The sequence below is a fragment of the Plecotus auritus genome (assembly GCF_963455305.1).
Source record: "Plecotus auritus genome assembly, chromosome: 6".
NCBI classification, from domain to species: Eukaryota; Metazoa; Chordata; class Mammalia; order Chiroptera; family Vespertilionidae; genus Plecotus; species Plecotus auritus.
The window spans coordinates 108,619,646-108,645,343 of NC_137773.1; the positions used below are offsets into that span (position 1 = coordinate 108,619,646).

The following is a 25,698-nucleotide window of genomic DNA, read 5'->3' on the forward strand; positions in this document are numbered from 1 at the left end:
GGGTCGAATTGCTGTGTCCGTGCACGAAGCCATCGATGAGAAGATCCAAGATGTTGTCAGCTCCCTGAGTAAGGACTTTAACATACAACCCCAGCAGGGGCCTTAGAGGCCCCTCTGATTCCTGACCTGGAGGGAAGGTCAAGCCAACCCCAATCCTAACCCAAACCAGAGCTCCATCCCAACCCAACCTAATCTTAACCTCAATCCTAAATAAACCTCAAACTTGAGCCTAAACAACAGTAAAGTTCAAACCTCAAACCCAACCCAACACCAATCCCAACCAAACATTAACATCGAGCCCAATCCCAACTAAACCTCAAATTCAAACTCAACCCTAAAACCCAACCCCATCCAGCTCCAGCTAAATTTAACCATAGCTCCAAGCCTTCCTTCCTCTAAAACCCCACCTCCAGACAGACCCCAGATGAGCTCTCTGTCACACCTTCCCTAGGGGGGTTTTCTCGACCCCCTTCCCTATCTCCAAGCCACCAGGGCCCAGGCAACACGAGAATTGGGGAGAGGCAGTATGATCTCACAGAACCCCTACTCCTGCAGGCCTGAGGTGATAGGAAATATTTGAACTGGAGGAAGGAGCGTTACCTTCGGGGTCCTGGTCACCTGCGGGCAGATGAGCACAGAAGTCCGTTTTCCATGCTCTCAGTTCTGTGCCCAGTGTCCTGAAACCCCTTCCCCATGTCCAGCCTCTATTTCTCGAAGACCCTGGATCCCCGGCCTCTACTTCCCTAGGGTCCTGGTCCCCATGCCCAGCCTTCTCCCTGCCCCTCTGGAGGGATCCATTTTCTTAGGACACCGATGTCTAGGCCCCCAGCCTCCAGCCTCCTCACAGCTCATGGACCTGGCTTTCATTCCCTGGTGTGGGAGCCTCCAGCCCCCTCCACCTCCCCTCCCCACCCCTCACCTCCCCAAGCCAAGTTCCCTCCGCTACTGCTACTGCCTCGGGCTTCGCTGTCACCGGCTGCACGTGTGATTCTGTCTGGTCCAGGGGTGGGCAAACTTTTTGACTCAAGGGCCACAATGGGTTCTTAAACTGGACCGGAGGGCCGAAACAAAAGCATGGATGGAGTGTTTGTGAGAACTAATATAAATTCAAAGTAAAGGAGCGGAGGGGAGAGCAAGAGAACCCTCCACTCTTTCGGCTCCGTGGGCCGGATAGAACAGCCGAACGGGCCAGATCCGGCCCGCGGGCCGTAGTTTGCCCACAGCTGGTGGCTATTGGGAGGTGCGTTCCGAGACCACCTGCCACTTTCCAGGGGGCCCGCGGGCGTGGGGCACGTGGGCTGGACAGGAGCGCACTGCTGGGCATGCGGCCACCTACTGAGGTCGCTCGGGCCGGGGAGCATGTCCAGGCCTCATAGGGGTGAGTCTAGGCCTTGGAGGGGTGGGGCTGGAAATAAACCCTGAGAAGAGGATGAAGAGGGTGTGGGCACTGCGCTGAGCTCTGTGCGAGGGAAGACTGAGCCTGTGTTCCCGAGGAGCCAGGTGCTTAGCAGAAGGGAGGCGTGGGCAGCAGGGATGGAGGTGGGGGAACTCCGCTGAGACTTCCTTCTGCCCTGTCCCCCCTCTTCCCATGCTGACCCCCACCTTTAGCCCCTAGAATGGGGCCTCAGCGTTCTCTAATGACCCATACCCAAGGCTTACGGCCTTCAGGAGGGGAGTGAGTGCTACCTCTGAGGCACCTTGACGGCCTCCCTGGGTCTTGGGTTTCCCAGGAAGTGTTGGTCATTCTCTCTCATACCCTACAGTGAGGCTTCATCAGGCGGCTGGGTCTGGATGAGAGATCCCTGCCCTCACCCCACATACTCCAGACCTCTAGCAGCTCCCGAGTCAGTATGGACCCCTGAATCATCTCAGCCCAGAGCCCTGAGCCCTGTCCTCACTCCCCATCCCATTGAAGGAACCCCAAGGTGCAGGCAAAGCTGGGCCATGGACAGAAAAGTCTCCATGGGGCCTGCTGAGCTCTGCTCTCTGAGGCCACGCACTGCTGTCTGTTTCACACGGGCAGGCACAGTTTCCAATAGCTAACAACCACGATCCACAATGGCACATGCACCCTCATGAGCACTCAGATATGAAGACACAGGGCAGGGAACTTGATTGTTTTTGGTGTGTCTTTGGTACTTAAAGGAAACTGTGGCACATAGTAGGCACTCAGGAAATATCTGTTGAATATATAGCCACATAACACACACGAATACACCACCCATACACACTATGTGCACAGTTACACATGGCCACGTGCACACACAGAGTACATAACCCAGTTACCGCCGTCACACAGAGACACTGTGCCCACAGACACACATGGACACAGGAAGGCACCCCTGAAATACAGAGACAAGCCCACAGCGGGTGGGGCCATAGTGACACATAGACACATACACCCTGGGCAGACTCTAGTACTCCCAACATTAAGTCCCACCCCAGCCTGGATGACACTCATCCCTGTCTGGATTCAATGCCCTAAAAGGCAAACCCCCTGGGAGCACAAATCCAGGTGATTCAGGGTCCAGTTTCTTAGAAGGCTAACCTACTGATTTTGTTACAGGACTCCAGGGCAGGAGGAATAGGGAAACTGAGACAAGAATGTGAAGCCACGGCCCGGGTGGCCTCGGGTTCAAAGACTTGGAGAAAGGGCTGATGCGCAAATTAATACACAAGACAAGAAATATAAATTTGGAAATTATGGGGGAAGCCAGGGAAAGCTTAGCTGTAGTAGCCAAGTTCCACCGAGTCTCCATTCCCATCTGCTTTTATTTACTAGAATACACAATTGCCTTTTAGGAATGCAAACAGACATATCAATGGTAATGTTTAGTAAACAGTATGATTATCAGGTTGGGGGAGTTTGCTTTAGGCCATTGAGTAGCAATAGGTAATAAAATGCAAATATTCACCTTATGAATATCAAAGAGCCCAGTTCAGCCTTTATATTAATTACTGTTGATCTTGATTCTCAACACAAGAACCTTAAAACCAGGCCAGCCCTGACTGATTTGGCTCAGCTAGAGCGTCGGCCTGCGGACTGGAGGGTCCTGGGTTCGATTCTGGTCAAGGGCATGTACCTTGGTTATGGGCACATCCCCGGGAGGGGGTGTGCAGGAGGCGGCTGATCAATGTTTCTCTCTCATCGATGTTTCTAATTCTCTATCCTTCTCTCTTCCTCTCTGTAAAAAATCAATAAAATATATTAAAAAAAAAAAAAAACACAAAAAACCCCAGGCCAAACAGTGTGGGCAATTTGCAGCCAGCTTATAATTAACAAGCCATTATCTTCCCCAGCCAAAGACATGAGAGCAAATGTTTAAAAAACCTTCCTAATGAGAGAATGCAGAAAGGGAGGAGGGAAGGGGAGAGGGAAAAAGTTGGTTTTTTTTTAATGTATTTTATTGATTTTTCACAGAGAGGAATAGAGAGCAAGAAACATCAATCAGCTGCCTCCTGCACACCCCCTACTGGGGATGTGCCTGCAACCGAGGTACATGCCCTTGACTGGAACCGAACCTGGGACCCTTCAGTTCACAGACCGACGCTCTATCCACTGAGCCAAACCAGTCAGGGAGAGAGGGAAAAAGTTTTACTCCTTAAGCAGAGAAGCCAGCATCTCAAGTTGGGCAAGATAAAGTTGCAGGTGCTTCTCATGAATTCTGGGAAGGCCACAACAAAGTAAAAAAAAAAGGGGGGGGGCCTTGAGAATTACTCTGCACCAAAATAGTCAGCAGAGGAGTTTTGAAGCCTATAGACAGGAGGGTGCATAACGCCTCAGACCCCCACCCAACTCACTCTTCAGATGAGCTGAGAGCCCGTCTGCACATCATAAGCCAGATGTATAGGTTTGCTGGCTTTGCTTTTTCAATAAAGGTGCATGCATTAATTGCTTTAATAGATTGGCTTTTCACAACACAGCCAAGGTCTCTTGTATAAATGCATTTATATGAGAAGATAAGGATCACCCTAGCTGGTTTGGCTCAGTGGATAGAGCGTCGGCCTGTGGACTGAAGGGTCCCAGGTTTGATTCCAGTCAAGGGCACATGCCTGGGTTGCAGACTTGACCCCCAGTGGGGGGGGTGTGCAAGAGGCAGCTGATCAATGATTCTCTCTCATCATTGATGTTTCTATCTCTCTCTCCCTCTCCCTTCCTCTCTGAAATCAATTATATATATATATATATATATATATATATATATATATATATATATATATGATAAGGATCGAGGCTGGGGACAGCCCTCTCCCACTGACTCAGGGGGCTTTCTGGTAACACCTCTCTGGTGTCGGTGAGAGGTGCCTATTACAGTTTTAAAATCCAGCCCCTGAGAGATGCATATTTTAGAACCCTTGGTGCCCAGTCTTTAAAGGAACCCCAGACTCAACAGTCACAGCCCCCAGCGGCATGCTCCAGGAGCATGGGTGATGCGGTGGGGACCTGGCTTTCAGGATGTCTTGGATTCTCCTTCCACTGCCACCCACCCCCTGTCTGATCATGCTGGCCGTGAGCTGAGGTCACAAACACTGTTGGTGCCCATAGAGCCCACTTAGATTCCAACCCAGGGATTCCCCTCTCAGGTCCTTCCTCCTAACTCTACTGTGGCCCTAGGGTTGGAGTGAGACCACTGAGTCAAAAGTGTGTCCAGGACCAGAGAAGGTGAATCTGGTGTTTTGTTGTCTCCCTCACTGATTTGTGGGTGGGGGCCCTGATGTGGATGCCTTTGTCTTCAAGTCCCACCCAATTGTCCCCCTGTAACTGGACAAGAAGGGTCCCCTCAGAGCCCTAAATTCCAACACAGTCACCCTCCTGTCCCAGAGTGAAGACTTGGGAAAACATCTTACTCCCTGTGACCTTAGCCTGGCGATCCCCATTCTTGAGCTTCTATTTTTTCATCTACCAACTGCCCAGCCCCCTAAGGTAGTCAAGATCCTTCCAGTTGCAAGCTCCACAGACCGCACTTCAAGCTAACTTGAGCAAAAGAAGGAAGGCTCTGGATTATGTAACGGAGAGGCCCAGGGTTAGAGCAACAGGTTCAGGTATGGTCAAACCCATGGACTCAAATAATGTCTCCAGCACTCTAGTGTCTGCTTTCCTCAGTGCGGTCTCACTCTCAACCAGGCCCTTCCCTGCTCAGCTCTAGGCTTACATTCTCCCAGTGTGACAGCCCCCGGGGAGAGGGGGTAAAGAGAGGGTACCTTCATTTCTTGGATAACCCAACAAAAGTTCCAGGTCTGAGTTTCATTGGTTGAGTCTGACTCATTTGTTTGCCCTTGTGCCAAATCTTAGACTCTGATTGGCTGGGCCTGGATCATGTGCCCACCTTAAACCAATCCCTGATTATGACACATTTTCTTTCTTTAAGAAAAAGAAAACTTTACCCCATGAAAGGGGCTGGTCAGGCAACCTCATGGAGCCCTCTCAAGCCACTGTGGCATGATTGGTGGGTTTCCAATCACAGCCGCCTTTTTCTCAACTTCCAGAGGGCTGGAGCCCAGCCTTAGGCCACCTGAGCCAGGGAAATGTGCAAGTCTGTGGCCCTACCCCCTGCACCTGTCCTTCAATCAGAGCCAGCGCTCCTTTTGTCTGTCTCCTCTGTGGCTATCCTATATAATAAAGATGTAATATGCAAATGGTCATTACGTCATGAAGCATAACGATGGACCGGGTAACAACTGGATCACGGATCAGCAGGAGGGTGGGGCAGCGAGCTACAAGTGGGCAGTGGAGAGCTCCCGGAGGGAGCAGGGCAGCAAGCTATGCGGGGTGGGGGTGGGAGAGGAGCTACAGGAGGGCGGCAGTGAGCTACTGACGCACGGATTCATGCGCAGGGCTACTAGTTACATCATAAGGGGGGCGAATTGCTCAATGGCTGGCTGCTTTCTGCCACCAGCAAGGAGCCGGCATTTCACCACTGCTAAGTCGATCTTCCTGGAGCAGACAAGGTTGGCAACAGTTTAGGAAGGAGAACGTTATCCTCACCGGATCTTGGGGGACCATTCCAAAGCTCTCTTGAATTTAATCATGTATTTTAAACAGAGAACATCACACTTCCTGCACATTGTCAGAAAACTTTACCTTTTTCCAAAAAGAGAAACCTCTAACACCTAGACCAGTGCTGTCCAACATGGCAGCCATTAAGCAGCTGAAATGTGGCCCCTTTAAATGGAAAGGCACCTTACGTGTAAAAACACATTTGATTTTGAAGTCTTAGTACCTCCCAAAAGGCGACATATATCAATAATATTACAGTAACACCTATACGTTGAAGGGCTAATATTTTGGGTATATTATGTTAAATAAAAGGTTATTAAAATCAATTTAGCCTGTCTCTTTTTATCTTTTTAATATAGCTGTTAGAACCTTTTAAATAAAAATGTGGTTCATATTATATTTCTCTTGGAAGGCACTAGCCTTACAGAGAAAATTCCCTGCACACATTGTCTCATTTTTATCCCCCATTTTCAAGGTCAGATAGACACAAAGAGGGTTCTAAGACACCTAGACAGAGTGGAGGCATGTGAATGCATGAGTATGTATATTTCTCTGAGTGAGCATGTGTGGAAGCATGTGAATGGGTGTGCTCTGTGTATATGTGACTGCGGATATTTGGGAGTGTGTGTGCAAGTGTGTGCGTGTGAGTCTGGGTAGGTGAGCAGATGTCTGAATGAGTGTGCTTCTGAGTCTTTCTTTGAGTGGGGTCTCTGGGTGGAGGGAAAGTGGTTCCAGGGAAGGTCAAGGCGTGGACCTGCCTCAGTTGCAGATGGGAGTTGAAGTTCTGGTGGTTAGCACGGCCGGTAACCTCCGTTGCCTCAGATCCATTCTTTTCCTCCAGGGGGCCTTGACGAAGCAGCATTTCTTGGAGTGGAGTGGAGGGATGCATTGCGGCAGGAGGAAAGCAGGAAGGAAGGTGTGGGGACTCAGGAATCCTGCCTCTAAGACGGTGGCCCCTACCCCTAAAAGGTGGGAACCTGAGGGGCCACAGTTTCTCTCTTGAGAGAGAGGAGACAGGAGGATGAGGTTCATCCAGATAGACACACACACACACAGACACACACACACACATGCACACACACAGCTTCCTGTAAAGTTCCTGTTTGTTTAAAAAAACTTCTTTTTATCTAATACTAGAGGCCCAATGCACAAAATTCGTGCAAGGGGCTCGGCCCCCACGGTGGCGGCCACCTCTGCCTCGGCCCTTGCAGCCCTGGCTTTGTCTGGAAGGTCATCTGGAAGGACGTCTGGTCTAATTAGCATATTACGTTTTTATTATATAGGATAATTGACACACAACTTTATACAAATTTAAGGTGTACAATGTGTTGATTTGCTGATATATTTCAAAATGATGCCTGTAGCATTAGCCAACTCCTCTTTCACAAGTTCTGGACCATTCTGGCCTGCCTCCAGGTTTACGGGCTTCTTTTCCGTCTTTCCTGAGACCTCTGGCCTCCTAAGACCCCTCTTGATCTGGGGGTATGAGGATGCCCCAGGGTGGGAGGTTCTGGATCCCTGAAATTAGGAGGCTGGCCTCTCCTTCCTCCCCTAGACCCCAAACCCGAGATTTCCTCATCTAACGAGACACCTTCCGGTGGGTGGGGTATGTGTGGACAGACTGGCAGACTCGGGACCATGGAGGCTGAGGAAATCTACATAAACCAGGAGGCCAGTATGCAGGCAGCAGCCTTCAAAAACAAGCAACGGCGGACACCAGCCAATAGAGAAGGTTAGGCACCTTGGCATGGGGGTCGGGGAGCCAGGAGGGAGAGGTTGGGATGGGAGAGGTAGGAGCTGAGAGTAGGGGTCAAAGGGCTTCTTCCCCTCCCCAAAAGGTGTGAGTGAATGTGTAACACACCCTCTTCTCTTAACCAAGAAGCAAATCTTAGTTAACTTTTATCCCCAGAAATGTGTTGTGTGCAGGGGTTTGGTGAACCAAGACTTCTGAGCCCCCCTCCCATCCCTACCCTGACCCCAGAGCTCCAGGAAGGTTTCCAAACCCTTCCCACTGACCCGCCCACAGGTGTAGATGACCCCAACTATGAGAATATCACCGTGACCTTAAGAAAACAGGATCATCCAAAGGGCAGTCACTCACCCCCCAAGAGTGAGGGTAAGCGGCCCTGCCAGCCCACATCCCACAGCTTTGGGAGGGGCCTGTGAGAGGGCATTGCAGGGACAGTGGGCAGCATTGGAGGGCAGGATCAGTGGTGTAGGGTGTGGTGACGTCAAGGCTTGTGAGACAGTGGTGGGGGCAGCTCTGTAGGTGGTGATGATGATGGCATGGTGCTGATTGTGTAGGGGGAAGTGTTGGTGAAGGTTTGGGTGATGGTGTTGGTGAATAGGTGACAATGTAGTGGACCGGGAAGGAATCACTCAGACAGAGTTGATGAGGGACAATGCCGACAACAGTGAGCATTGATGCTGGTGGCTGCTGACAGTTACTGCTGATACTGGCGATTGTTGGTGATGGGGATGGGAGGGGGCTCAGATGGTGCTGGTGGTGCAGGTCAGGGTGCATGTTGGTGGCAGTGTTGTTGATGGTCACAGCTGCTAATGGCATTGGGAAGAGTGGGTGAGGTGACAGAGCTATTATGGTGTTAGAATCAGTACTAATAGTTGAACCCTGGAGGTCACCTGCTCTGCCTCTGTCCCAGTCCCAGCCCCGTCCAGGCCATCCTCGGACTCTGCCCAGGCCCCCCAGTGGTTGCACAGAGCCTTCACCAGCCTGTACATTCTTCTCGCCCTGATTGCCATCATTCTGTTGGTTTGGGTTCTGGTGAAGAGTGAGTGGGCTTTCGGTTGGGGGGCGGGCAGGGACTGGGGCAGTGTGGAGGGGTCCACAGGAGCTGGGAGCCCCAGTGTTCCCACTGTTCCCTTTCTCCTAGTTTCTATCCCGCCCCCCTCCCCCTGCTCCCAGGGTTGCAGAACTGGGGCAATTCAAGTGTTTTCCTACCCTCCCCCATCCTGAACAGATTCTGAGATGTCCCAGGAGCTGCTGGTCTTGAAAAGGGAGATCTGGAATAGTGAGGGGAGGCCCTGGGGGAGCCCAAGGGGTCGGGTGGGGGTAGAGAGAGCAGCCGTGACACAGACACCCCCACCCACACCCGCAGTCTCTATCTCCACACGTGAATGCGAGGAGGGGCAAAGGCAGGGCTGGAGCAACATCCAGCAGAGCATCAGTAATGCCAAACTGCACATCAACTTGGCCAACCACAATGTCCAGGCTGGGAACGCGAAACTGAAGAAGCTGACAGAAGGTGGGTGCCCTGTGGACCTCACTCGGGGACTGTGGTGCTGGGGAGTCTGGGGAGGGGACAGCAGAGGTCCTCCCTCCCAGGGTTTGGAGGGCTGATGGATGTCACCTTTTAGTAATGTGGGGGTATTTAAATGCTGCTGGGAACCCCAAGTTCAGGGCTCTGCAGCACCCCAGCCTGGGGGTTTGGGCAAAGTGGGGGCCTTGTCTGAGGCTCCACCCCAGTTTTCTCCTGTCTCCTCCCACCCCCAGACGTAAGCAGAATCAAGACTCAATTACAGAAAATCTCTGCAATGCTGCAGAAAATGCAAAATCAACGTAAGCTGGGGCCACGGGCGGTGGAGCCCTGGATGTGACCCTAACTTCTCCCCCAGGGGGATCTGCCTGACCTCGGATCTCTACTTCCCTTCTTCACAGAGCCCACACAGCCCACACCTCAGTAATCAAGAAGACATGGGAGCCTGTGTGCAGCTCGGACAGGGTGGTACTTCCCAGTATATATGACACATGGGGGCCCAGCCTTGTCTGAACTTGTTCATCATCCCCACATATCAAGTCATATGTCAGGGGGAATGATTGTTGTGGAGTTGCCTGTGCGCATGTGTGTGTGTGGGGTAAGCATTTCATGGAGGGCAGGTATTGGGTGAATGTTGAATGTGGGAGTCACAGACGGTGTGGTGTGCACCTGTCACAGTCCATGTGATACGTGTGTATCATAGCATGTGGTGTCATGCACATCACAGTGGGTAGCTGTGTCAGCAGGGACCACAAAAGTGTGTCACAGTGAGTGTGGGTATTGGTGACACGTGCTACCCATGCATGTTTCACTGTTGGTGTGAATATGCATGAATGTCCTGCAACATGTTGTGTGTATAAACGTGTCATGGTGGAAGTGTGTGGGAGCACACCGTGGGAATGCATCGTTGTAATTGCGGGTGTCACGGTGTGTGCCCTGTCACTCCCTGTGCCCCCGAGAACAATGTGTGTCCATGTGAGTGTGTCTGTTTGTCACCGAGGGTGCTGGGAGCACATACACACGTGTGCCTGTGTTTCTGAACTCACATTTTGTGATTTGTGGAAGTAAAGGCCAAGGGAAAACAATGTGGCTTTCAGATCTGTTATTGGGGCGACTGGGGACTTTGGGGAGGGTCTGCAAATGTTTGGACTTGGGGGGTGGGGAAAATCACACCGGGAACAGGTGGACGTATGCCAGAAACGCTGGGGACACGCGGGTGTGTGAGAATGACGTCTGGAGTGGGTCCCGTGTCCAGGAACATGTACCCAGGGAGTGGATGAGACCCTGTGTCCTTGAGTGTGTGCCCCAGGGGTGTGGCCTGAGATGTACATGTGTACATATGTGCCCAGAGACAGAAACGTGTGCCCATCGCCAAACGTGCACCCTGAGCATGTGACCATCGGTGCTACTGTTCCCCTGAACAGGGGCCTACCAGGGCCAGCGAGACCCCAGGCGCGGACCGACCTCCCGGGCCGGCCTCCGGGACACGCGCGCCCCCGAGCGGCGGGTCTGGGGAACTGCGGCGCGCGGCCCGCCCCCGCCCCCGCCCGCCCGCCGCGCCTGCGCACACGGGGCCGCTTACGACGCCGTAAAGCAGCTCGGCCGAGCCGGAGGCCGCAGTTCCCGGTGAGACCTTGCCCGCCCGCACCCCTTGCCCGCCGGGCCCCGTGGGCTCCGCACCCCTCCCTGCGGACCGATGGGTCCTGGGCCGGTGTCTCGGCGTCCGCGCCCCCCGCCGCCGGCTCCCCCACAGAAGGACGCAAGGAGGCTGGGCTCCGCGGCCCTCCCTCCGCCCGCCGCGCCGGGGTCTCGGGTCCCTGCCTTGCCGCGGTTCGGCTCGCCACCCCATCACAGCCCAATAGAGGGGTGTCAGCACAGCGCTCCCGTCCTGCTCGCTGGGCCCTCGCCCTGTAGCGGCTGGACCCTGCTGGGCTTCCCATCCCCCACGCAGACCTGTCGGGGGGCGTCTCGGCACCCCAGACCTGCCGGCCTCAGCCCCGTCCCGCCCGATGGGGGCTGGGTTCTCAGTTTTCCCTTCCGACCTCACCCTGGGCGGCGGCTTCTCACCTGAGTGGGTGAGGGTGGAGGAGAAGAGAGGGTGCCTCGGCGCCCTTGGGGTCCCCCCATTCACTCCCACCCCACCCCCACCGCAGAGCCACTGTGGAGGTCTCAGCAAGCCCTCGGGGTTTTCTCCTGTAGCCCCCTTCCGAGTCTCCCCCACCGACGGCTCTGGCTCCTAGCGCTGGGATGGAGGATCAAAGCGCCCCCTTGGGGCTCCCTTAAACCCCGGGTCTAAGGTCAGCCTCCTCCCTCCGGTCCCATCACTTTTCTGGAGAGCATGGGGTGAAGGGCTCCCAACTCCTCCTCCCCCCACCCCCCAGTCTTTCTTACAAATGCAGGTCAATCCTTGTCCCAAGGAGGCATGCTCCGTGCATGCCAAGTTGGCGCTGCCTGCGCGCAGGCCAGGGCCCTCTCACTGTCCCCGTCCTTCCTTGTCCCCAACCAACCCTAGGTCTGACCTCCCCACCGTCCGGCCCTAGTTTTCTAGTTGCTGCCACAAGTGGTGGAGGGGGTACAAAGGTGCTTTTCACGCCCAAGAAATTACCTGGGAGGTGGGGTTTCTTGTGTCCCCACCTTTGTCCCCTCCCCCCTTACCCGTACCCTTAACCCTCTCCCCCTATTTGTCCTTCGCTGGATAGGGGTCCTGGAGACTAGATTTACGTCCAGGCGAATGCCCCCTTTTCCTTCCCTATCTCTTCCCTGGGGGGAGGTCCATGACAGCACATGGGGTGGGCTGGGGTCCCAGGGTTCTTTCTCCGGCCCCTGACCCTGCTGCCTGGTCTCCCCCGCAGGGAAGCGGCTGCGGGATGGAGGCGCGCTTCACGCGGGGGAAGTCGGCGCTGCTGGAGCGCGCGCTGGCGCGGCCCCGCACTGAGGTGAGCCTGAGTGCCTTCGCGCTGCTCTTCTCGGAGCTGGTGCAGCACTGCCAGAGCCGCGTGTTCTCTGTGGCCGAGCTGCAGGCGCGCCTGGCCGCGCTGGGCCGCCAGGTGGGCGCGCGCGTTCTCGACGCGCTGGTGGCTCGCGAGAAGGGTGCCCGGCGCGAGACCAAGGTGCTGGGCGCTCTGCTCTTCGTCAAGGGTGCCGTGTGGAAGGCGCTCTTCGGCAAGGAGGCCGACAAGCTGGAGCAGGCCAACGACGACGCGCGCACCTTCTACATCATCGAGCGGGAGCCGCTCATCAACACTTACATCTCGGTGCCCAAGGAAAACAGCACGCTCAACTGTGCCAGCTTCACCGCGGGCATCGTGGAGGCGGTGCTCACACACAGCGGCTTTCCCGCCAAGGTCACGGCACACTGGCACAAGGGCACCACGCTCATGATCAAGTTTGAGGAGGCTGTCATTGCCCGAGACCGGGCCCTCGAGGGCCGCTGACCCCGCCGGAAATAAAGGATGAGAGCGCACCCTTCCCAAGTGTGTCTTGTGTCTTGTGTGGGTGCCTCCCAGATCCACTCAGCAGGACTCAGATCCGTGCCCCAGGCTGCGGGAGGCCAAGGTCCAGGCTGTGTATACCAGGGGGAGGGCCAGGTTGGATCCAGCTTGGGCTTTCAGATAGGGCTGGGGGAGTTCAGGGACAGTGGGAGGTAGACCAGGCAGAAGGAGCCGCTGGAGTGGGGAGTTGCTGGTAGATTTTGGAATCACAATTGGAGGCTAACTATAGGCTAGAGAGGTGTGGGGGGAGGACCGGCTAAGAGACTCCCCTTATGCCAGGGCTAGCACACTTCTTTCGCAAAGGTCCAGGTAGTGAATAGTTTGTGCCCAGTAGTAGGTCAGCGATTGGGTATGGCTGTGCGCCTAGGAAACAGGCTGACCACTGCTTTAGACTTGCTACTCAAAGTGCGGTCCAGGGACCTGCAGCATCAACAAATCTGGGGAGTTTGTGGGTAATACAAACACAACCCCACTTCCCAGGTAATTTCATGTGGGAACCCCAGACCCACTGCCACACAGACTGCATTTTAGCAAGACACCCAGGGGGTTCCTGTGTACCTTAGTTTGAGAAGCAGTGTGCTAGGGCACAGAGTATTAAAACTTGGGTGACTGGGTGCCACCACCCTCCCCTCCCGCATTTCAGATCCTGCAGGTTGGCTGGGCGGGGAGATTTGCATGTCTAATAAGTTCCCAGGAACTGCTGATGCACCATGGGCTACCCTTTGGGCACTAGGGGCCTAGACACCTGGCTCTCAAGGGGAAGTGGGTGGGCTCACTTCAGAATCATCTGGACGCTTAAAATAGTTTGCAGTTAATTTCTAAATACGCTCTTGGTGCACAAACACACATCCATTGTTTAAAAAAATACTACACCTCAGGCAACCCTTTCTCTTCTGCCCACTACCCTGAGACCCTAGTCACTCCTCCCTAAGGGAGATCATGCCACTCGTGGGGAACCTTGTTCAACTTTCCACTGTCCCCTTACCCGACAGCACCTAAACAAGTCTGTTTCCAAAGGGGACCTCAGGTGCTTCTGGCTGGGCCCCCTCACTGCCTACAGAGGGTGGGACCCAGCACCTGCCCTTTGGCCACTCAGGCAGGCAGCATCCCTCATTTAACAGGCCACAAAGCAGGTTCCCAGGAAGAGATCATTTATTTACCCACGGTCATGCATTAATTAATTTGACAAGTATTTATTGAGTGCCTGCTATTTGCCAGGTGTTGGGGACACAGCTGAGAACAGCTCTGAAGGTAGAAGCTCGTGTTCTAGCCAGCAGAGATGGGCATCAAACATCAGTAAATTCAACATTTTGTTAAAAGAAGGAGTGCCATGGTGAGAAAATACAGTGGGCAAAAAATCAGAGTTGGGGTGTCACTTTAAATGAGGGAGAGAGTGCTCAGGATGGGTCTAGCTGAAGAGTGTGGGGAGGGGACAGCCTGCCGAGGCCCTGAGGCTGGAGTAAGCCTAAGTGTTTAAGGAACAGTGAGGAGGCTGGGTGGTGGGAGGAGAGAGGCGATGAAGCTGGGGAGGTGAGGCGCGTGCGAGGGATTCTGCGATGGCAAAGGACCTTGAACTTGGCTTTTTTTCTGAGCTAGAAGGGAACTTCTGGAAGGTTTGGGACAGTGAAATGTGAGACCACAGCAGTTCAGGTGGTGTGAGGAGGGGTGAAAAGTGGGCGGGTTCTGAATATGGCGCAATGGCAGAGCCCATGGCCTTCCTTATGTATTAAGAGGGAAGGGATGGCGGGGATGACCCCACTGCTGGCCCGAGGGACTGGTAGAGTGGAGTCATGAGTTCCCACATGGACCATTCTGAGGAGGGGCCTGGGGAGACAAATCTGGGGGTGGGCAGCAGGGGTCTAGCTCTGTCCCTTACTCTTCTGAGCCCCAGAACTCCCAGGTGCCAATATAGTGCCCTCCCCAGGCCCCTGGGTCGTGGCTGGCCCTTGGTCTGGCCCTTGACTCCCAGGGTCCCAGGTGGCACCTGCCATGATTCGTCCTCCTCCTCCAGGGGACCTGAGAATCACATGAGCATGCCTGGCTCTTCTCTAGGCCAGGAACGAGGTGGGGGGGCCTTAACAAGGGGTGGCCTGAGATTCTGGCCTGCCTCCCTCCTGCCTTCGGTGCTGGGCTGACCTTGGCCAAGCCTGGGCCTGGTGCTGCCTGGGCCGCTGAGTGGGAGTGGGGCTGGAACCTCTGGACCTCAACGGGCTGCCGGGTGACCAGGTCACCTCCCCATTGGTCTCTCCGGCTGGCTAGCACTTAGCACCTTCTGTGTACTGGGCTTGGTGTGAACCTAGGTCTTTTCTCCAGCAGCCTGGGAAGGGGCAGGAGGCTCAGTGCAGTCAGTCCACAGCTTCACCCTGCAATGTTCCGGGGGATCAGGGTGTTCTGTGCTCCACTGTACCACAGAGTCCTCATCTCCAGCCCTGACTAGTAAATGCTTCTTGTAATGAAGTAGGGGAAAAAGGTGTGGAGGCCCTGGCTGGTGGTTCAGTGGTTAGAGCACTGGCCCATGGACCAAAAGGTCATGGGTTCAATTCCCTGTCAAGGGCCTGGGTTGCAGGTTTGATCCCTGCGCAGGAGGCAACCAATCGATGTGTCTTTCTCCTATTAATGCCTCTCTCCCTCTCTCTCTGTCTCCCTCCCTCCCTTCCACGCGGTCTAAAAATTCAAAATATCCTCAGTTGAGGATTAACAACAAAAAGGTGGGGAGGTGCAAATGCCACTTCAGCTGTTCCTGAGACTCAGAGGGCCTCAGGCCTTAGGCTCTGGAATTCCCAGCTCCCACCTTCCACACCTGGAAACCAGAACTCGTGAGGCCCCTGAGGAGGGGCATGCGTGAGGGGCTGCCTTCACCCCATTTTCCTGATGCGGGCAGGAGGGTGGGAGGAGCCAGGACACAGGGCCTGCATCTGGGGCGGACGAAGGCAAGGTCCAGTCCTGACGCCAGCAGGTGGTGAGGTGGGGACAACGGGGTCCGGGATGGCCTCTACTGCTCCCCGGAAAGCGGGGCTGCCAGGCCCTGTGCCCATCCGGGAGGGAGCGCCCAGCACTCAGGCTGATGGGCAGGGGTTCTTGAGGTGGGAGCTCTGAGCACTTGAAGGCAGGGAGGCGGCGACAGCAGGTTGGGTGGAGGGGCAAGGGACAGGCTCTCCGGGGAGGTGGCAGGAGCCAGGGACGGGTCAGCTGTGCTTTGGGCGGGGGAAAATGTCAGCAGGCTCTTCAGCCATAAAAGAGGAAGCCAGGCCTCGGGTGGGGTCCTCAGGGTCCCAGTTTGGCCCTAGCTGTTCCCATATTTGAGGTGGGGGAGTCACAAGGAGGGGTACATGTGGAGGGTAGGCAGGGGGCTGTCAGGGTCCACATCTGGGGGACTGAGGTGCAGGCGGGCAGTCAGCAGGTGGCCAGCTGGTCACAGACCCAGCCGTCGAGATAGCTGCTGCAGAAGGCATCGTTCCACTGCCCGGAGCCCAGCAGCATCACGCAGTCCTCGCCCTGGCCCCCGTTGTTGGGCTCCCCTGGCCGCCAGTTGCTGGAGCAGAAGGCTCAGGTTGGCGTAGGGGGAAGGGCCCCACTGCCTTCAGCCTTTACTCACCCCTCTGAACCTGGGTCCTCTCACCCCACCCCGTCTCAGTGCAGCTCAGACACACACCTGCCTTCTCTCATCCCAGTCCAGGCTTCCCTCCCAGCCCTGACCATCTCCCGCCATGACAGTCCAGAAGCTCCCCCAGGTCTGGGCCTGGGGCACGTGCCTCCAAACACCCCCCTCTCTATCACAGAGACACCCCCTCTCCGAGTCAGCCTGAGGCCATCTCCCTTTCCTTCCCCTTCTCACCTATAGTCCAGGGGGCTCTGGTCCATCCAGACAAATTCTCCCTCCATGTCCAGGTCCCGAAGGCCAATCCAGGAGCCCTTCTTGTTGCTGTGTTTGGCCAGGAAGTCCTGAGGAGCAGGACAGGGCTGGAGGGCTGCGGAGCTGAGCTTGGGGTCCCTCCGCCAGCCAGGAGGTTGTGTCGGGGCTCCCCCACCCCCTGATCACATGCTGGCTGCACCTTCTGCAGAGCCCAGGCCCACCTGCTCCTCCTGGCTATGGATGCTGACCAGCCTCCCCCCGAGTCTGCTGCAGGCATGCCGCGCCTGGAACCACCGCTTGGCGCCCTCTCCGAAGTAGTAGCACTTTCGTTGGAAACTGACCCACTTCTCAGGGCACGTGTTGCACACGGAGCCTGCGACGGAGGAGAGACTCAGAGGGCGGTTGTGGTGGACACCAGAGTGGGTGTTGTGGCTGGTGCTGTGGCGGGCACCGTGGCAGGCACGGTGGTGGGCAGCCTGGTGGGTACCTTGCTGGGTGCCCTGGGTACAACGGGCAGAGTGGGTGGCAGCATGTCTCCTGGAGTTACTCTGGGGATCCGGGCTGAAAGCAAACCCACCCGGGGCCTAACAGAGGGACACGCCGGTCCCCTGCTTCCCTGGGACTCGGATACGGACAGGTAAGACCAGCCCCCACGCAGGAGCACCTCAACTGCCAACGCCAGCGCCACAAAGGGCCCCCAAGAGCCGAACATCAGCCACTGACACAGCTGCCATAGACCTCTCGGCCACCAGCATGTCAGTCATCAATGACGCCAGCACAGCTGCTGCCGCTGCACGGCGCTCACCCACGCTGCCACCGAGTCGCCAGCACAGGCCGCAGCACCTCCGTCACCCGTGTCCTGACCACAGACATTCTCATGGCCAGAAGCACTCAGCCACCAGCACCGTGACCACAAATGCCTCCAGAGTCAATGGCATCTCATCTGCCACAACATGTCCCCAGACGCCACCTCTGCCAGCAACACCTTCATCACTAGCCTCACCACAGCACTGGCACCCACCATGGCAAGCAACATCTGTCCAACACCAACACCAACACCATGGCCGGCACCGTCTTCACCAACACCAGACCAGCCATGTCTTTTTTTTTTTTTTTTTACAGAGATGAAGGGAGAGAGGTAGAAACATCAATGAGAGAGAAACATCGATCAGCTGCCTCCTGCACACCCCCTACTGGGGATGTGCCCGCAACCAAGGTACATGCCCTTGACCAGAATCGAACCTGGGACCCTTCAGTCCGCAGGCCGACGCTCTATGCAGTCAGGGCAGACCAGCATGTCTTAACCACCAGTGCTGACGGCAGGGCTGAGACCAGGCTCCTGCACTGTCCTCACCAGCTGCTCCGAGGACAGCCCTGCCACCATCACTGCCAGCACCCCCAAACCAGCCCTTGGCCATTTTCAGGGATATTTTGATTTTCTTCTCATTGGCCAGGAGAGGCTGTGGGAGGCGGGAAGGGGCTGAAGGATTGGGTCCCATTGGCCTCGACCGAAGGCCACCTTGGTCTCTCCCCTTGCTCCCGCCCCAAGGACACACTCAGGCACTGTCTCTGCCACCAGCATTTCCAGGGGGAGGGTTGAATCCACTGTTACTGGGCCCACTCACGCAGGATCTTAATCGATTTTCTTCGAGTGGCATTTGGGAGGGGTGGTGTAAGGAGTCTGGGGTCCACAGGAGGTTGTGAACCCTGGGAGGAGCAGAGCTGGGTGTGCGTTTCGCTCACGAAATGGCACCCAGTACAAAGCCCTCAGGGGTGCCATGTGAAGACAGCAAGAGAACATCGCTGGTCCCTTCAAGGAAAGGTTGGGGAAGGTGTCGTGGCTGTGTGTCACCTCGTCATTGAGAGACAGCCCTGGAGCTGGTGATCCATCAGAGGTAATCCTTCAGAGTGAGCGTGGCCCAGACCCCTCCTCCCAGCCTGCCCCGGGGGCACTGGGGCTTCCTGCTGGAAATCCCACAGCCGCACCATGTCCCAGGGGACAGCACTCCTTCCCACCAAGCACAGAGCCTTCCTCTTCTCTCACTCAACTGGGGCAGCGGGGCTTCCCAGAGGTGAAAGACCAAGAGTCAAGGGGGGTGGGTAGAGTGGGACTTCAGGTTAAAGGCACAGTGACTGAATATTGACTCCCCCTGCAGTCGGCTGGCCTGCTGGGGCCACCCCATGGCCCTGTAACTGCCAGCATTGCCTCCATCACTGCCACCTCCGGGGCTAATGCCAGGATGCTCGTCATCCCCACTGCTGCAGCGGTGACCCCGCTACACCCTCGGGCTGGGTCAGACCATCTTCTTGGGGGGGGCTGTGGCTGAGGGCATCCTACTCATGACCCTCCACTGAGCCATGGTGGACAGAGGACTGGTCAGTAAAGAGAACCCAGTGACTGTTTTTACCTGGAGGAAAACATGTGGGACCCCCACCCTCAGGTGTGGAGGGGTGCAGCTGGACTCAGAACCGGCTTCCTCATGTGCCCTCCATTGGCCCTGCCACATATACACACACATACACACATACCCCTCCACACTGTCACTCACACACCTGTTCTTCACATTCATGCACCACCACCACACACCTGTGTTGTCACATGATTATATCAACACACCTGTGGCACAGACGCACACACTCACCGTTGGACACTCGAAGCTCTATCCACAGCTTTGCCACCTCCTCCTGGAGTCTTTCCAATGAATTCAAGGCCGTGCGTCTCTCATTTAAGCCTTGGGTGGTAGGACGGGGGCAGTGGTCACAGACAAACTTGTGGGCCTCTCCTGGTCCCGCCCGTCCCCAGACCCTCCCAAGCCTCACCCTGGGACTTGAAGTTGCTCAGGTCCTCTAGAAGTCCATCCAGGTTCCGAGAGAGCTCAGAGTCTGATGTGGGGGGGTGGGTAGGGGAGAGTGGGCAGGACGGGTGTCAGAGTGATGCCTGAGGGTCTCGAGGTCCCCATGGCTCTAGGACACCCCCCCCCCGCCCCCCGTCCCCAACTCTCACCTTGAATTTCCATTCTCTTCTGTTCTGCTTGGATTTCCTCCATGCTCTGCAACACCTGGGCCACTGGTTTCAGGGCAGAGGGCTCAGTGGTGAGCAAGTCTGTCAGGGCCACACATTCCCCACACAGGCCCCTGGGCTCCTAGCCAGGGGCTTAGGGCCACCTGCTCACTGTGCAGCTCACGGGTGGCCTGCAGCACCGTCTACACGTGCTCACCCAGTTCCCTTCCTCCCTTTCCCCCAACCCCCCCGCTGAAGCCACTCACCCTGGGACTGCTGGGCCATCTGGTCACCCTTATGTCTTTCCATATCCTTGGAAACCTGAGAGACTGGGGAGGGGCGGGAACGTGTGTCCTCAGGAGCCAGGCAGGCAGGTCCTTGAATCTCCCACCTCTTCCCCCAGCCCCAAGTGCAGGGACCCCCTCACCTAGTCACAGTGGCTGCAGCTTTTGGTTTTAATTCTGGTGGCAACAGTACTCAGGAAAGTGCCGGCAGTAGAAAGAATTTGTGTGCCTTTCCTCCCTTCAGAATTAAATGTCAAAGCAGCAGGCCTCTACTGCAAGCTCACTGGATGTTAGGGGCCTTCTAAGTGCTGCACAAATCTCAGCTCGTTCCCACCTCACAGCGCTGAAATGATGCCCATTTTGCAGGTGACTAAGCTGAGGCATGGAGCAGTTATGTAACATTTCATCAGGCGCTTCTCAGGGCCCTCCCCTGCCCTCCAAGAGTCACTGGGCTTACCCCCCACATGGGGAAGGAGGAACACAGGCTGACCCTCGAGTTCCTGGGGGGACACTGAAGCCCAGTTCTCCTCCCACATCCCACAGTGGTCAGTGGCAGAAGCAGGACAAGAGCCTTGTTTCCTAGCCCTTCCCACGCTGCCCTCCCCCACCCCCCCACATACCGTTCCGGGCAGCGATGTCCTCCAGCTGTCTCAGGCCCTGCACAGTGTCCCGGTCTGGGCAGGGGAGAGGGGAGGAGAGGAGAGGAAGGGGTTTCATTGTGTCCCACCCGCCCACAGCCTACCTGCCAGCTGGGGATGGAGGCCTCTGGGATATCATGTGGGAGGTGCCCAAAGGGTGGGAGATGAGGTTGCCGAGTGGGAGTGGGGCCTGTGAGAGTGGAGCAGGAGACATGAGAGGGCCTGGCAGGGGCAAAGTGGGAGACGTGATGGGAGAACTGGCTCCAAGGGATGTGTTGGGCCCCCAGGATCTTGGAGTGGGTGTCTGGGAGGGAACATGAGGGGTGGCCCATGGGGCTGGGGATGCTCTCACGCCACAGGAGAAGCAGGGTCAGCAGCCCAGCCCACAGCATGGCCGTCACCAGCCCCAACAGCACAACCTGCGTCCAGCGCCTGCAGCACGGCCGTCGCCCTCTGCGAAGCTGCAAGACATCTGCCAGGAGTGGGGCGAGGAGGGTCGCAGGTGAGGCTGAGCTCCCGCTCTGTCCCTTCCCCAGGGTTCAGGGCCCCAAGGCCTGGGAGCCTGCCAGAGCCCACCCCTTCCCCTCACTCTACATTCGTGTCCATCTGCGCATCTCAGCCTGTCTCTCTGCCCATCCAGCCCAGGATCTGCCGCTCCTTCTGCCCCAACTGCAGCCAGCAGCAAGCCTGACTCCGGGCCAGGCCCTTCCAGAGAGACCCGCGGGCTGCGGGCTGCGGGGGCGGGGAGACCTCCTCCGTGTGCTCCTCCGCAGATGGCCGAGCCCACCCAGCTCTCCTGCCCCTCTTCCCTTGTACAGGTTCAGCCACCCCCACTGACGTCAGAACCCCCAGGCTTCACCCGAGCTCCTGCCCCCCACAAAACTCTACCTTGAGGCTCCACTGCAGGTCCAGCCCCCCTCCCCTCATCCTGGCTGTGAGGGTTCATCATGCTGAACCTCACTTGCTCTGAGTCCCCGTGGGGCCTGCTCCTCCACCCTGTTGGGCTCCGGTGCCCCAGCTGGAGCCGCCTTGCTGTTGGGAGGCTGTTGAGTCAGAGAAGGGAGGTAGCCCGGCTTCCCTTTCTGAGTGGCTCTGTGCCCTCCCCCCCATCGTGGGCCTTTCCTAGAAATTCACTCTTCTTCCCAGGGAGGGGCCCAGGAGCCGGGGGTGGAAGGAGGAGGTCAGGGTTCTGGCTTTGCCAATGTCAGCTCCAGAGAGCCCTCTCACCTGAGTATGAGCTTTCCTCCATGGCAGGGCTGGTTGGGCCCTCCCAGCAGCGATGGGTGCTCCCCACCTGCCAAGACCGTCCACTTGATGGGCTCAGTCACAGCGGCGGCTGGATCTGTGTTCTAACAAGGGTTAGGTAGGCATCAGCCCTAGGTCCTGGCCCAGGACAGCATCCGAGGGACGAGAAGCTCCGTGGGCACCAGCGGATGCTGCTTAGTTCACGGCCAGGCATCAGTGTCGCCAGTAAGGAGACACAGGTGGTGTGAAGGGCCCCGGGCCCATCCAGGTAAGGTACACGGCATATGCTCAGTAAGCGTGCACCTGTGACCTTGGCAAGTGGCTGAGCCTCAAAACCATTTCCTTCTTTAAAAAATGACTGTATGAAGAATCCCTCTGCTGCGGGGAAGTGCCGGCTCTCTGTGAACGTGTAACGCGCTTTGAACAAGGCCTGGCACATAGTCCTATCCTCAGCACTTGTCAGTCTTGCTGCCTGTGCACCCTTGGCCCGGGACACAACCTTCTGCGCCTCAGTTTTTTCCTCACTAAAATGGGGTCTGTGATAGTGCCCGACTCATGAGGCCACAGTGGGATCACAGGAGAGAATACTGCACACGAGGCTGTCAGCACAGGCTGAACACATGGGTCTTCAGATACGAAGTCTTTATTAGGCATCTACTCTGTGCCAGTCCTGCTGGGGATGCAGAGCCCCGTCACCAGGCCACAGCTATCTCTTCTGCCAACCTTTCCAAACATCTTTAAAGTCGCTTGATTTTATTTAGTTATTTTTTGGGTTAATCCTCACTGAGGATTTACTAAGTTATTTTTTTGATTAATGCTCACTGAGGATTTTTCCATTGATTTTTACAGAGAATGGAAGGGAGGGAAAGAGGGGGAGAGAAAAACATCAATTGGTTGCCTTCAGCAGGTGCCTTGACCTGGGCTGGGGATCCAACCTACAACCCAGGTACGTGTCCTGGACCGGGAGCTGAACCTGTGACTTTTTGGTAGGAGGGGATGACGCTCTAACCACTTAGCACACTGGCCAGGGTGAAGTCACTTGACTTTAAAGCACCTACTATGTGCTGAAGAGCATGGACTTTGGGTCAGACAAGCCTGGGGGTCACTGGCTGCCCCTCTTGCTGTGTGACTATGGGTAAGTGGCTTCCCCACTCTGAGCCTTGGGGGAATGAAGAGGTTGGGCTTCCAGGCTCTGATTACTGGCAGCTCAAACCAAGTATTTGGTCATCTTGGAGGAGGCCAGAATGTCACCATTTGTGTGGCTGGACATGCCTAAGCTCAAGCTGGTCAAACCTGGGGCTGAGTCCTGGCTTCTCCCCGATGAGTGATTCAGTTTGCTCTCTGTAACCTGGGGTGAGTGACAGTACTGACTCCACTGATGAGGTACAATGGGGTGTGAGAAGCCGGTATGCAGCAGCTGCTCAGTAACCCCCTGCTGGGGTGCTGACAGTGCTTGAACCCAGGAACTGTGACCTTGAAGCTTGTTTGCTCAACCACCTGGGCCATGGCCTCCTGGGGGGCGTCTGCTGGCAAGTGTCAAGGTGATGGTGCAGAAACCAGGCCATTTTTCCAACACGAGAACTCTTGCCTCTGCTTACAGCCTTCCATGGCTCCCCAGGGCCCTCCATCATCAGCCCCCGTGCACACGCCTAACTCATCTTTTTGCCTGGCTTCCCCTTTGCCCAGCCAGGTCCCTGCGCACCTGAGAGTCTGCCCAGGACAACCCTTCACCACTGCCCACTGCCCTTCTTCATACAGATCTCCTCTTGGTTATCCCTCAAGACTCAGACCAGAGCTCGGTTCTTCTAGTAAATCCATGTCCACTTCCCACTACCAGCCCCAACACACACACACACAGAGTCACACATGTGCACACACATCCACACACTCACACAGGCACACCCTCAGAGGCACGTACACAGACACACATTTGCACAGTGACAGCATTACACATTCCCACTCACCCATATGAGTTCTGTGTGAGTTGCTGTCCTCCTGGTCCGTTGGGGCCACTGGCAGAGACCACAGAGGCCACCGCTGTGGCGAGGAGTTGAACCTGGAGGCACACTTTCTCCTGAAAGCAGAGCCACCCCCAGCTCTCTCTTCACAGACCTAATTATGGCGCACACCCAGATAATCGCGTCCACGCATGGCCGCATCTGGTGTGCCACAACCCGGCAGAGTCCCTTCTATTATTATCTCCATGTCTCAGGTGAGCAAACAGGTTCAGAGACGCCACCCCACGTTCCCAAACTGCTAATGGAGGTGAGTGGTAGAGTCAGGGTTTGAACTAGAGTGTCTGGGCAGGAAGAGGGGAGAGAATGGGAGAGGGAAGGAGAAAAGAGAAAGAAAGATATGTGAGATAAATGTTAAAATTGTGGTCAGATATTGGCAATTTTGTTGTACAGTTTAATTTAGTAGCAACATGTACTAAGCACACTTCTTAGCAGCCCAGAGGTAGTAACACATTTAATGTTCATAATCACTCTATAAGGTAGATGTTTTGTCACCCAAGCTGCCTTATGGGCGAAGGATATGAAGCACAGAGAGGTTAAGTAACTTACCCAAGGTCACACAGCTCATGCGTGGCAGAAGCAGGATTTGAACTCAGGCAATGTGAGTCTCAAGTCTAAAGCCCTAACCATCATGCCACCTCGCCTTGTATTTACAGGGACTCCTTGGCACTTTACCCACCTCACTCTTTAACCCTAGACCAGTGGTCGCCAACCTTTTGGACCTCACAGACTACCAGTGGCCTGTGGACGACTGGTTGGCGACCGCTGCGCTAGACCGTGTCTCCTGACCCTTAACCCATCCCCACTCTCAATTGGGGACTGCCCAGTGCCACACACCCTGCTCCCAATGGCCCGCCTTCTCGCCCCAGGCTCCACACCCTAGCTCTCACTCTGGAGGGTACCCCCTTGTGCCCATGCCCCAACCAGACCTGAGTGGGCAGCCACCAGATGGGGAGGGTCCTGGCTGGAACGTCCCCGGGAGCATGCGCTCCATGACAACAGGCACGGCGCTGCCTGGTCTGTCACCTGTGTCCCCAGCATCGGGAGCCCTCTGCTCATGTCTACTGAATGGATGACTGGTGGGCTGGGATACTCATTCTGCACCCCCACCTTGGTCTGGGCTAATTGTGGGGGCTTGAACCCATTGCGTGGCTGCCTAGGGACAGAGGGTGACCACTTTAAATAGGGAAGAGTGTCGAGTGGGCATCAGAGAGAGGCCAGTGGGGGCTGCTGACTGGACAAAGGACAGCATGAGGCCTGGAGGGACCTAGGAGCTGCGGGGGGAGGGGGAGGAAAGGGGGGGGAAGGAGGGGGAAGTTGAGAGGACTGTTTTTGGAGGGCCTGGCAGGGATGGAGACACGATGAGGGGGCTGTCGCTGGGTCCAGGGGCCAGAGGAGGTAGCCCGGAGCAGCGGCTATGGGGGTGGAGAGAAGCAGACTGATTTGAAAGAGACAGGCCTTGGTAACGGGTACTCAGAAGATGCTGTGAAAAATGACCGGTGTTAGCCCAGTGTCTGGGTGGACAGTGGGGCTGTCCTAGCGATGAGGACACAGAAAAGATGAGGACAAAGTGTTGGAACAAGTTCTGTTGGGCGCCGTGAGGACGCGGCCTGCGGCTAGAGGGTGGGGCTGGATTGGAGTTTGGTGTTTCCAGACCTGCTCTGCCCAGGGGGCTCTGGCGACAGCCACACCGGGACGCACGGTGTTCGCCCAGGCTCCACGGCTCGGTCCCTGCCAACAATCAGTTTAGAGAAGCGATGCTTTGGGGGTGAAATCTCAACGGGGGTCCCCTTCACGCGATTGCCCCCTCCTTCCCCTCTGCAGTATCAACCCATGTCCCTCACCACTTTAGGGTAAAAAACAGGAAACTGTGCGGATGTGGACCGCGATATGAGGTT

At 56.1% G+C, this 25,698-nt stretch overlaps 3 protein-coding genes across 6 annotated transcripts; 2 read left to right on the top strand and 1 right to left on the bottom strand.

Annotated features, from left to right (window-relative positions):
• The first annotated feature begins 7,581 nt into the window (after positions 1-7,581).
• MCEMP1 (mast cell expressed membrane protein 1) lies at positions 7,582-10,351 on the top strand. Its single transcript, XM_080674379.1, has 6 exons — positions 7,582-7,730; positions 8,025-8,114; positions 8,659-8,787; positions 9,115-9,261; positions 9,510-9,575; positions 9,675-10,351. Exons 1-6 carry the CDS (start codon positions 7,607-7,609, stop codon positions 9,698-9,700), a joined length of 582 nt encoding a protein of 193 aa, XP_080530505.1. The 5' UTR covers positions 7,582-7,606; the 3' UTR covers positions 9,701-10,351.
• Positions 10,352-10,501: 150 nt separating this feature from the next.
• On the top strand, positions 10,502-12,744 carry TRAPPC5 (trafficking protein particle complex subunit 5). 4 transcript variants are annotated; one of them, XM_080672673.1, is made up of 3 exons: positions 10,502-10,899; positions 11,473-11,570; positions 12,126-12,744. In XM_080672673.1, exon 3 carries the CDS (start codon positions 12,141-12,143, stop codon positions 12,705-12,707), a length of 567 nt encoding a protein of 188 aa, XP_080528799.1. In that variant the 5' UTR covers positions 10,502-10,899; positions 11,473-11,570; positions 12,126-12,140; the 3' UTR covers positions 12,708-12,744. The 4 variants fall into 4 exon arrangements, with proteins under 4 accessions (XP_080528799.1, XP_080528802.1, XP_080528800.1 ...); XM_080672674.1 differs by having other exon boundaries at positions 10,850-10,899; positions 11,427-11,570; positions 12,126-12,736; XM_080672675.1 differs by having other exon boundaries at positions 10,890-11,103; positions 12,126-12,736.
• A 3,413-nt stretch (positions 12,745-16,157) lies between these two features.
• FCER2 (Fc epsilon receptor II) lies at positions 16,158-21,789 on the bottom strand (the record flags this gene model as incomplete). Its single annotated transcript, XM_080675487.1, has 10 exons — positions 16,158-16,296; positions 16,600-16,706; positions 16,839-16,990; positions 19,260-19,349; positions 19,438-19,500; positions 19,622-19,684; positions 19,885-19,947; positions 20,523-20,576; positions 20,893-21,012; positions 21,768-21,789. 10 exons carry the CDS (start codon positions 21,787-21,789, stop codon positions 16,158-16,160), a joined length of 873 nt encoding a protein of 290 aa, XP_080531613.1.
• Between the last annotated feature and the right edge of the window lie 3,909 nt (positions 21,790-25,698).

What these genes read in the sequence shown, in the direction of transcription:
- MCEMP1 (XM_080674379.1), top strand. Translation starts at nt 7,607, where the DNA reads ATGTGTGGACAGACTGGCAGACTCGGGACCATGGAGGCTGAGGAAATC. An exon ending in GACACCAGCCAATAGAGAAG is followed by an intron (nt 7,731 to 8,024) that starts GTTAGGCACCTT and finishes ACCCGCCCACAG; the next exon opens with GTGTAGATGACCCCAACTAT. An exon ending in ACTGAAGAAGCTGACAGAAG is followed by an intron (nt 9,262 to 9,509) that starts GTGGGTGCCCTG and finishes TCCCACCCCCAG; the next exon opens with ACGTAAGCAGAATCAAGACT.
- TRAPPC5 (XM_080672673.1), top strand. Translation starts at nt 12,141, where the DNA reads ATGGAGGCGCGCTTCACGCGGGGGAAGTCGGCGCTGCTGGAGCGCGCG.